Here is an 11,401-nt window from a genome sequence, read left to right as displayed (position 1 = left end):
GAGTGGTAGATGCTTCACCAACTGCCTTGAATTCCAGGTCCTGAGATCGATCCTTTTTGGTACGTGGGCCGTGGCGTTCGCCCCATCGGCCGGTTCGGGAAGAGGCAGCTGAAAAGCAGCCGTGGCAGCCTGAGGCCTTTGAGCAGGCACCTGGATTTCATCTTGAACGCTTTGTGGGAGCAAAAAGTGTCGGACACAGAAGACAACGACTGGTGATCCCCATTCCCTGAGGCGGTGACCCAACCTCTGCTCTTGGAATTGCACCCTCCCCTGCATCTCAGACCTCCAGTTCCGCTTTTGGCTAGCGATCCCACGCTGCTGCTCTTTCTGCTCCGTGTGCAAGTTCCTTCAAAAAGAAACATATTCAGGGTGCAGGTAAAAGACAACGCATGGACACTAGCACTGAGTGCAACCATAGCTTATAAAAATGTTTCTTTGTCTTACATCCCCACCAATCCCTCGATGCTGTTCACTGTAACGTTAGGTTTATCCAAAAACCACACAGCTTTTGTGCTGGGATTTAAACTCTGCAGTGTTAAGTGTATCGTGAAGCCTTCCCGTCACATGTCAACGTCAATGGCTGTTGATATGTAAAAATAAAAAGCAATGGTTGGAAGAAAGAAAAAAGGCTCTCGCTAATTTTTAATGTGCCTGCATTAACAGCACGAAATGCTGGTGCTCTGTGTGTAGTTTTTATATGGACTGTTAACAGCCACTCGCAGGAACGTAGGCCTGAACTTCTGCCTCTTTATGCTTCTTCCTGTACTGCTGGAGAGATATAGTAATGAACAAAAAGGAGCTTCTATCAAAGATAAGTATTTTCTCCCTGCTGAAGGAAAAATAATAAAATTGGCTAATTAAACTCCTCAGAGTAGTTTTGTGCCTACTGCACGTAATCATGCACCACTATCCAAAAGGGGTAAGGGCCTAGACTAGCTGATTCCCTTTAAAACAATGTAGTTGTTTGTAAGTACACTCTCTGATCAAGCTGAAGTCACTCGTTGAGGATCACAAGCGATGTACCGTCTACTGCATTAGTCCACATCAATAAGCCCGGGGCTGCGGCTCAATACTCACATCTGCCGTGGTAATTAACTTTGTTATATTCATTTTATAAGAAGTGTTACTTACAATATGTTTAATCTTGATTAAAAACTATTACCAGCAATAATATTCGAATGGAGTTTAATCTATGGCTTATGTCCCAAAAAAGGGAGTTTACAATTTAGCTAATGACTGACAGCTGAATCCAGGCCAGGAATCATTCTGCAAAAGACGAATTAGAATGAACGTGCACTTCTAGTTGTGCTTCGTTAGAATTACTGCTAAAACTTTGCAGCGGTTGAATTAATCGTTGCAGTTAATTTAACCCTTTCTTTCTCTTTGCAAATGGTCTCTCAGCAAGGAGTGGATTTTTATTATAATAAGGTAGTTACTCCTATTTATAATACAACATATAACACCCAAAGTGTTACTTAAAACATGCCAGTTTAAATGAATGCCCTCATGGTGGAGAAAATAGGCTGATTAAGAAATATTTTGATCAGCGTTCGTCGCATGTGACTTTGGAAATACTAGACTATCAGCAGGGTTCTGGCTCAGCTTGTCATTTTGTAGCGACCCCAGTGAGAGTTACAGAAATTCCGCCTGAGAGGGTACTTCGCCCAACCCACTCGACAGCTTGGAGAAGGCTAACCATCAAATGTCCCTAACAGGATCCCTCCCGCCCCAGCCCCAGTGGGAAAAATCTGAACCGAGTGCGTTAACCTGCGTTCCTCCCCTCAGCTAGCCGGGGTAATTCTGCGGAGTTGCAGGTCTCTCCCGGGTTTAACGGGGGACGGGTCATTTGTGGAGAGGCAGCACCTGAGCTCTGAGCGCGGCAGCACGTTCTGCACGCTTCCTGGCCGAAGTGCACATAAATCCAAACAACAGAGAAGAACTTTTGGTTTTTCTTTATGAATCAAGTCCTTGAAAAGGCATTCTTTTCATAAATTGCTTTTACTCTTTTACTCTTGACAATAATTCTCGGTGAGTATGCAGATAACGACAACAAGGCAAGCTTAATATTCACTCAGACTTAATCAAATAGATCATATAGTCTTCATTTTACCCATTAAAATATTTTCATTTATAAAAATTAATCTAAATATAAACACTAAAGATTGAAATCACTTGATGACAAAATAATTCTTTGTGTGCTATAACATATGCTTTTATGATTTTTTTAAAACAGTAAATTATATCTTTGCACATATTTGGCACAATAAACATTTGTAAAAATTCAAATGCCTTATAGCAGGTGGGATTTTTTTTTCTTTTTTTTTTTTTTTTTTTTTTTTTCAATGCCTACACAGTACACATTTTTCTGTCAAAGAAGACTGAATATTTTAACATTGTAACACGATAATAGTTGCTTTTCATGCCTCTTAAGGAAAACAACCTATTCCAAACTTTGTTGGCTTGTTTAAATCACACTAACAGAACAAAAGCCAAAGAGTTATGCTATTAAAATTAGTCATTTCTGTATTGATATTACATACACAATATTAGTTATTATTTATTAGACGAATATGTAGACCAACCACCATTAATGACATTTCATAACACGCATACCTGCATAAACCAGAACCTGGGAATGTCTTGTATACATACACGAGAACAGTCAAGGAAGGGGGAGGAGACTGGATAACAAAAAAATTGCTAGGCATCCTACTCTGTTTAATCTCCTTTACTGGATTGCATATATAAATAAAATCTATTTGTTTTACATATATATTTATATATTAAACAGAGTGGGCCAAATTCTGCCCTCACATCTGTGCAAACCAATTCCAGAGAACTAGTATTGTGTGAGAGTAAAAGAAGGCATAATTTCACACAGAATGAACACATCAAGTCAGATCTTGGGCAGATGGAAATTCCTCGAAGGGATGGAGCGACGCTTTTGTATTCTAGGTGGGAAGATGGTTGTGTTTATTCTGAGGATTCCTTACGTGCAGCTGGACATCAGTTTACTGACAAGCTCGATGTCCGATGTCAAATGTGGGTGGCAGATTTGCAACTGACACTGTTTTTCCAACCGTCCCATCCAGCCATTCCTTACCTTCCCCACCCGACCCCCTAAATCCAGCCTCGCCAGGAAATTTGCCCGGTTTTGCTCATATTTGCCCAACCATAGACGTTTCATGGCCTGATGTCCCAGGGGACTGCTTTCCTGCCGCGTGGCAGGTAATGTGCAGCACTCTGCTAGTGGGTGTTGGCTGGGAGCGCAGGGGAACGGAGCAGCTCTCCCCCTTCCCTGGTACGCGCTGCTCTCGGGAGAGCTCACCACTCCTTCATGCTGAGGGGGAACCTGCCAGCCCACGCCCTCCTTCACAGCACGTTTCACATCAACCCAGTTTCACATCAACCCAGTCTGCATTTGGGTACCTGCTCTGCACTTTGTGTGGAAGATAAGGGAGTCAGGGACTTATCACCTCCTCTAACGACCTCCTTTGTATTCTTCAGAGCAAAAAGTACCACAAATTGGCAAGGTCCTCCCTAAAAAGGGTAAGAGGCACACCCTGTAAGCTGCATCTTCCCTCCTGGGCATCTGCTCAAGGGCCTTCCAGTTTGGCTGACCTTTCAAAGGTCTCAAGAAACGGAGGAAGAAATTTTACTATTCACAATCTAATTCAGAGTGGTCCAATGGTAGCGGGGTGCACATGGCACCAGTGCAGGCCCCAGCTACTCCACGTTGGCTACAGGGTGGTAAAGGAAGAGACATCTGGGGCACATTTTCCTCCTCCTCAGAAAAGCCAGGAAACTGCAGAAGGGAATCTCTTACAGGTTGCAGCCACCCTACAACCAGCAGCCAGTCAGCAGAGATCTCATCCACAATGCTTTTACTTCCTTTTTCCAATCTTAGAGATTTGGCCAGAATTTATTCTGAACTACAGCGTGGTTGGACACCACCAAGCGGACAATGCTATCAAGGAGAACGAGACATACAAAGGTGTGGGTTTCACAGCAGTGTTCAGATATTTCCAGATGCCAGGATCGTAACCCAACAGACATCTGGTCCACATGTGCTGCCACCAATTCACGGCTCAAGGTGACATCCATGTCCCCCCTGCTGCCAAGAGCAAAATACCTAGCTCTGGAGCTAGAACATTAACTCTGCCAAACATACCCTCAGTGAAGAGAGAAGTCTTTGCACATCGCACCTCCTCCTACAAACCCTGTCAAAACTTCCACTGACTCACTGGGAGCAGAGCTAGGTATGCTGAATCTCCACTCCCACCACGCAGCTGAAAAGCAGCATACACTGCACAGAGTTGGTCTTATTGCTCGGCAAGATGGATGCCTACGTGAATAGTAAGAGGCCAGCAAATATGGATCACAGGTCTGCTTTGTTCTTTCTTTTTGTATGAAATATTGGCCTATAATTATGATTGACTGAGTCTACAAAAACATACTGCAGTTCAAAGACGACATATTTTAGTACAATCAATGGGGAGAAAAAGTGCATCTTAAAATGTGGAGCCTTGCTTTTGAAACTCAGCATCCTTTCTAGAGTCTTGTGAGAACTTTAAGGCAGAGTTTCCTTTAGCAGACCACAATGCTGAAGACTTGGACAGCTTTCTCAGTGAGGTATCCAAACGAAGCCCTATAACTGAGGCATTGTGGGTTCTTGAGGGTCCATTTTCAGCTGGACATACACAATGGCTGTTAAGTAAAGGCACTCTAGTGTACAGCCTTAGGCAGTGTGTTATTGGCAGTAGGGAGGTCTAAGTTTAGTACATCACAGCAGATCCTATAGCAGGTTCCTAGAAAAGAGAGGGACAGGAAAGAAAAAAACATGAGCAAAACACAAAACAAGCTTGCAGAAGCTTCTAGGGAGCCAGGTCCTTCCCCTTCTCGCCTCCCTGCCTGTTTTCCACATATCTGGTGGCAGACTGCTTCGGGAGAGTCAGCTTTTTTCCTTATCCTTCTACAGCTGCTCTAGAAGAAATGATTGACAGCTGTATGGTAAAGCCTATTTGTTCAAACCCTGCAGAGCCAATGCATGGCCTATCTACCCCTTAAATTCCACTTAGGTAACCTTTGAACACGTCACACGTCTCAAAAATTAGTGAGATTCAACTCACCTGCTGAGTTACAGCGCGCAGCTGGTTCGTGAGGTTCTGGTTCAGAAGTCTGAATTGCAGGGGACCACTAGTTTTTGTTTTGTTTTGGTTTGGTTTTTGTTTTTTTTTTAAATGAGGGTAGCACATTCCTGGAGACCTGACAGCCAGAATACATTCACACAGGCTGACATTCAGGACTGCACAGCTGCTATACTATGGCATATAGTCAGACAGCTTCCAAGGACGTTGGTCGTATTTGTTCAGAGCTGCCTCAGCGGTCTCTATTTTTTTTCCAAACTATTAAGAGAAGTTTTGTGAAGATGCTGAAATATAACTGCCTACACAGATATCGCTCGCTCTCTATTTACTGCTTTTAACAGCAGTTTTAAAAACATCTGTAATGAGTTTACCATTAAGTCCTTGGCAGTGCTTTTCCTCTCTTCAGTTCTTTGTGTTAGAGATCCTTGAAGCATGAAGTTTCTGTTAAACGTTCTGACAGTGGTAACTGGAGAACCATCTATTTTTTCACCTGGGAAAAATACAAAAAGGGAGATTTTTCACATAACAGATTGAAGCAGATGTAACAATACTCCTGAAGAGTCACAGCTTCTAGAGAGACAAAACTTCCCCTAAGACGTAAGAGGAAAGCTGGATTTAATTTAAATGAAAAACAGCAGGCTGTGACACTCCAAATTTATTAAAGTTTGAGGCCATGTCAATCAGTGGAATTACACAAGAGTAAAACAAGAATAATGCAAGGTGAAGCAGGCCCTAGAATTGTCAGAGATAATGCACTGCGGGGTTAAAAAAAAAAAGTGAAAACATGAAAGAAAAAACTTTATTTATAAAGCCAATTCACAGCCATACCCTAACATAGCAGGAACATCACTGAGCCACATCATATGGACTGAAATCAGCAGACACAGGCTTTAAGAAAGCAACAGTGGGTTGTGAAGGGTGGCAACTGGCTTTTTGTTAATTAAACACTGCAACTGCTTGGGCCTCACAGCCTAACCCCGGGCATGCCAGAGTAGCAGTGTCCCTGCTGCAGGACAAGTAGTCAGCATTTCTCATTTGCTTTTCCCAGCCTTCTGCTTCTGCTCCTATCAATTTGCCACTGTCACAACTTCCATGGAAAGACAAAGTGGTGATGCTTTTTAATGTGACAAATGGATATGTTATGTAATGCAAGTACAATGGGCAACGAGGAGGGTGGACACGTTTAGGCTTTCTCTGATCATTTCAAAACTTAATCTTTCCCCTACTTCACTGAACTGTACACTATATTGAACCTTACAAAGAGAGACACTCTCTCTATAATGTATGACAACTTAAGTGCACCTTTTATTGGTGGAGCTGGAAGTTTTCTCCTCTGCTGTCTTGATGTGTCTATTGTATGCATCTGTAAACAACACATACGCGTTACTCAACTCCATTACAGAAAAAGAGGCAAGATTTCCCCAATGTATTTTTGAATACTACATAATGTTCTGGCACCTGGTTTGTTTGCTTTTGATCCCGTTTCCTTGTCAGGCGAACACATGGAGCCACGTTCAAGCCTGCAACAGTGAGAGCTGATATTCTGCTCTCAATATCTGAAATCTTCAAAGAAAATAAAAGAGAGAGACAGACAGATGGGGAGGGGGAAAAAGAAGTTTTAAAATTACTGTGGATGCCACTACTAAAATATATCCCTCCCCCAGACAAATTCTATTTACTCAAAAAATATAAGCAGATGGCTAACTTCTTCAGCAATTCTGACACTTTCTTGTATTCTTTAGGCCTGATGTTAAAAGGGGCTTAATTTGTTAGTAAAGATGGAGTAAAAGAACAACCCAACCTACCACGTGACTCCAAGGAAGACGCCTTTTACTCCTTTTAAGGAAAAAAAGAACAGAGGAGAGAAAACCCTGTCTGCTATCTCCCAGTTACATTTAGCTGCATAATCCCAAGTTCATTCAAGCTGTGTTTTTCGAAGGCTACATTCAGAGAATGGCTTTGTAGGACACATTTCCTAATTCAGAAATAATTTCATGCACATGCAAAGTACATCCTCCATCACACAATCTAAACATTTGATCTTAAATATTTATAATTTAAGTGTATGTGTATGTTAAACACAAACATGCATAAATGCAGGTACACACTATATAAAACCACTCAATGGAAAACAAATTGCTAGGAAAAACAAAAGTCCAAGAAAGCAAACATCTGGGGGGAAAGTAGGCTGATGTTGAGACTAGCGGAAACAAATGTTGCCAAAAGGGACAGAAGTGTCAAAGGAGTCAGATATATAACCCGACTCCTGATTCATGATGACACCTGAAGCTGTTCACTCTGCAGAAGACCTTCAGCTGGCCTCTTTGTCATCCTCCTTGCATAGCTTAGGCCTCTCTCCTCCTCACATCTCACCACCATTAATGTATTTACCATAAAATAATGACCGAAGCCAACAAAATATCACTGCCAGTTTGCCATCTAGTGCAGCAGTGCACTTCTGACATCAGAGAGATGTCAGGCTCTCAGATCTTTGCTCAGTCCTAAATTGAGCATGCTACTGCTGAGTAAAATAACCAAGTACTTCCCATTAAAGCCTGGCACAGGCAGGTCAGACTGTCTCACTTGGCACAAACTGGTCAGTGAAATCACTGGCAGTGAGTTGCTAGCAGCGTTATCCCCTTGAGCTCTCTGGCAGGGTTACCTTGTTCAGCTTTTAGCACCAGATCACGATGTTCTCTTCCGAGCCCCAGACTTTCTGGAGCCCACTAGAGAGACACTAGATCGCAGCCCACAAGAGCAATTGCCTTTTGGCTGGGACGTGTGCTGCTAAATCCCAAGGCAGGCTTGCAAGTGCTAGGCTCTGTGCTTGGCTCAGCGGCTGGCTGCCCTCGGCCTTTTTCGGTAGGACGGTACTGACACTGGCTTCTTTCAGAAAGTGCTTGACAATCTGCTGATTAGATAAACTGCCTGAGACTGTATTTGCAGTCTGACCACAGCCACGCCTGTGACACAGAGTGCATCATGTAAGCTGCCTGGCACCAAGGAGCAGCTTCAGTATTAGTATTGCAGTAACAGGCTGTTGCACTCCCATGTCTGATAACAAGCTGGGGGAAGAAACAAGCAAATGCAGTACATCTGGCTGGGCTGAGTTACGCGTCTCGGTTAAGCTTTGCTCAGCTCCTGTGATGCAGTCAGCATCCTTGGATCATCAGTCCACTGCGGTACAAAAGAATATCGAAAGTAAGTGTGTGTGGACAAAAGGTAAGCGCTAGGCAAGGCAGTGTGAAACCTGGAGGTACGGAGGAGCCACTGTCCTCACCTGAAGCTCCGCGTGATGAACCTGGGCGGCTGCTGTGGCCACCTGATCCTCCAGATCAGCCAGCTCAGATTCTGCAGTAACACTGTTGATCTTGCGTGCGGCGTCCTCCAGGTTGGTCAGCTGCCCCTCCAGCCCGTACACCGTGCTGGCTGTCAAGTACACCTGCAGGGCCAAGGCAGGGAGAGGTGTCAGTGATTTGGGTTTTGTGGGCACGGAGGTTTGAGCAGACTACATCTTCCATGATGCCTTTGAGCTTCCCTCCTTGCTAACCCACTCCAGGGAGACTTACCTGGCAGAGGAAAGTCATGGGGCAATAATCTCAAAATACACATCCACAAGGAGAAGGGTGGCGTGAGGTGGCTGAACTCCAAATTTCATAGATGCTACAATGGTATTCCAAAACAGATTTGTTCCAGATTCACCACCAAAAAAAACCCAAACTGAAAAGTTTGCTTATCAAGTTTTGATATTCAATTGCGTAACAAAAACCCTGAAGTCTACAAGGGGAAGCCAACAGATATGTAAAACTGTGCTTACTGAAACATGCCTAATGCCTTCTGGCAATCAAAACTCTGTAAGAATAACTCTTCAGCAGCATATGGTAATTAACTTCTTCTAGAGTAACTGCGCTTACATGTACAACACAGTTTTCCATCCCATCCTGCTCTCACCCAAATATACAGCAGCCAAAACCTGGAGAATGGTGGTGGAGAATGACTAGATTAAGATTTAAGTAAGTGTTTACTTTTCATTATTTTTCATTTTATTATTGTTTCTTAATTGCTTGCAATAGTTTTTTTTTTCTTTTGTATCAGTTGTTTCAAAGTGTAAATGTATATACATTTTTTTCATGTATGTGACTTTGCTAAGAAACAAATTCACTACATCTTGTATGAACTGCATCTTGTAAGACCACAGTCTAACTGCAGGCATGAAATCTTTGAAAAATGTACCCAGGGCAAGTAAGTGATCTTATTTAACATCTTTGCTGAAGTACTTGGAGACACAGGTGGGCCATAAAGTTAACATGCTGATTTAAATAGAAATGCTCCTGCTTTTGCGGGTTTTAATTATTCTTTCCATTCATTTAAATGATACACCTTTGTGGTGCGACATACCACAGCCACTTCAGATTAAAAGGTGATTTTTTTAATTTCCCTATCACGTCTAAAAGCTCAGAGAAAGAAGAAAAAGGAACATTATGAACAGAAACATCTTTAGAAAGTTAAAGAAAAGATGCATTTAAATGCTGTGCCAAAATTCTCTGCTCAGTAAGTTGTACTTTTCAAGAGGGGGGAAAAAAATCTAAAGAAAATAGGACTGATAGAAAAATGTGGGAAGGGAAGGTCATCAATGTTTTTGTAATTCAATCAGCCCCTACATTTGTTAGATTTTAATTTTATTGAACATTTGCCAGCTAGATCTAAATAAAAGATTTTTCTAAAGAGTATTCTCTTTACCTGAACAATTGTTGTGCTTCCAAACAGCAATGGGGTACTTGCAGGTCTCCGCTATATTATGTCCTTATGCATACATTCACATTTAGATTGTGGAGACTTATTTTACTATCACTTAGGTATGCACAGCTTCCACTAAAACCCACCCGACCTTGTGCTGGTACAGGTGGCTCTACATTCTCCCCACTGATGCATGCAGAGTCCCTGAAATGCTACAGAGAGCAAAAATGAGCAAAGTGTCTATATATACCCAGATCCTCTTCCAAAATTTGCTGCAAAGAGGGTGTGCTGCATGCAGATATGCCCCCAGCTGCACTAGACAAAGTTACGAATTCCTGGATTTCTAAAGGCTCTTTAATTCTGCTATGGAGCGTGGTGGTGAAATCTTGAAACTATGAAGTTTTGCCATCTCCTTCAATCCTGTGTGGGGCAGAGAAAGATGTAGTGTGCGGACACAGCAAGGCTGAGCTGGATACCTTATGAATTATGCAGGGAATTGAGAGAAGCTAAACCAGGGATATGCTGCAAGGAGGGCAACGTCACAGCAAGAAATGCTCTGCCTCAGTGCCCAGTCCCTGCTCAGTGAGAAATGCTTGGCCCAAATGAATGCCTAGGGGCCACGGCACCACAGATGCCAAAGCTCCACAAGGACGGGAGAGATTGTCGGAGTGTAACTGGGGAAAAAAACGCACCTCAGATAGTTTACAACACAGTTCTCCACAGAAAAAATATGGGAGGAACTCTCCCCAAATTGCTCTCTGTCCTCCTGAGGAATTTCTTAGTTTTTCTAAAGATGTGGTCCAGCCTGGACTTGGATTTTCGTTCTGTATTCACTCTCCTGACAAATGCATTCTCTGGTGTGTGGAGCTAGGATGCTTCAGTATTTCATGGGGGAGAAAATCTCCATCTACCTACTTCTATTATTCTGAAAAAAATTAATCAAACTCAACTAGAAGTTGTTGTAGGGGTGTGTCTGTCGTGTAAGAATGAAATGGATATCACAGTAGGTGGCATGAAGAAGGCACTTTGCTCGTCGCAAGCTCAAGTTATACCCTTCTCCGGGCACTAGAGCAGCAACTGCTATGGGAAGCCTTCGCCATTCTGCAGAGGGCCATGTCTGAGCCACCACACGTCCAGTGTCTCCTGGACACATCCTCCCGTCCTGCCCTCCTAGCCCCACTGGGGAGGACTCCCAAGCCTATTTTGCTTGTTTGTTTTGAGTTCCCCTCCCAGTGAGGAGCTGGGAGCATGGCCGCTGTGTGAAGAGCTCTGTGGCAGGGCAGGCTCAGGTGTCTATGGTGCCCCATGATGGCGGGCAGGAGATGCCAGCAATCAGGACGGTGTGTGGGAGAGAGCAGGAGCAGGAACATCCAGCTAGCACAGCAGGATGCCTGGGAAGGCTGAGCAGAGGTGGGAAGGAGCAGTTTGGAGGTCAGGTTATGACCGGGATCTGGTTGGAGAGGAGTGAAGGTGCTCTGGGGTGGGTTGGAGGGCATCCTGTTGGTGTGGGCAGGGGG

General features: G+C 43.5%; 2 protein-coding genes across 2 annotated transcripts in view; one reads left to right on the top strand and one right to left on the bottom strand.

The window, feature by feature from the left end:
* PRLH (prolactin releasing hormone) overlaps window positions 1-627 on the top strand; it is a 2,509-nt gene extending 1,882 nt beyond the window's left edge. Inside the window, exon 2 of the mRNA XM_009321078.1 lies at window positions 38-627. Within this exon, the coding sequence (XP_009319353.1) occupies window positions 38-216 (179 nt within the window). The 3' untranslated portion in view covers window positions 217-627. The remainder of the gene's footprint in view (window positions 1-37) is intronic.
* A 3,109-nt stretch (window positions 628-3,736) lies between these two features.
* MYRIP (myosin VIIA and Rab interacting protein) overlaps window positions 3,737-11,401 on the bottom strand; it is a 227,491-nt gene continuing 219,826 nt past the window's right edge. Inside the window, exons 12-16 of the mRNA XM_009321068.1 lie at window positions 8,428-8,589; window positions 6,606-6,710; window positions 6,450-6,510; window positions 5,519-5,637; window positions 3,737-4,808 (exon numbers count right to left, since the gene is read on the bottom strand). Of these exons, the coding sequence (XP_009319343.1) occupies window positions 4,776-4,808; window positions 5,519-5,637; window positions 6,450-6,510; window positions 6,606-6,710; window positions 8,428-8,589 (480 nt within the window). The 3' untranslated portion in view covers window positions 3,737-4,775. The remainder of the gene's footprint in view (window positions 4,809-5,518; window positions 5,638-6,449; window positions 6,511-6,605; window positions 6,711-8,427; window positions 8,590-11,401) is intronic.

The sequence above is a fragment of the Pygoscelis adeliae genome, unplaced genomic scaffold (genome assembly GCF_000699105.1).
Source record: "Pygoscelis adeliae isolate BGI_AS28 unplaced genomic scaffold, ASM69910v1 Scaffold280, whole genome shotgun sequence".
Taxonomy (NCBI): domain Eukaryota; kingdom Metazoa; phylum Chordata; class Aves; order Sphenisciformes; family Spheniscidae; genus Pygoscelis; species Pygoscelis adeliae.
The sequence above is the reverse complement of the archived record's forward strand: the minus strand, read 5'-3'. Positions and strand labels throughout refer to the sequence as shown.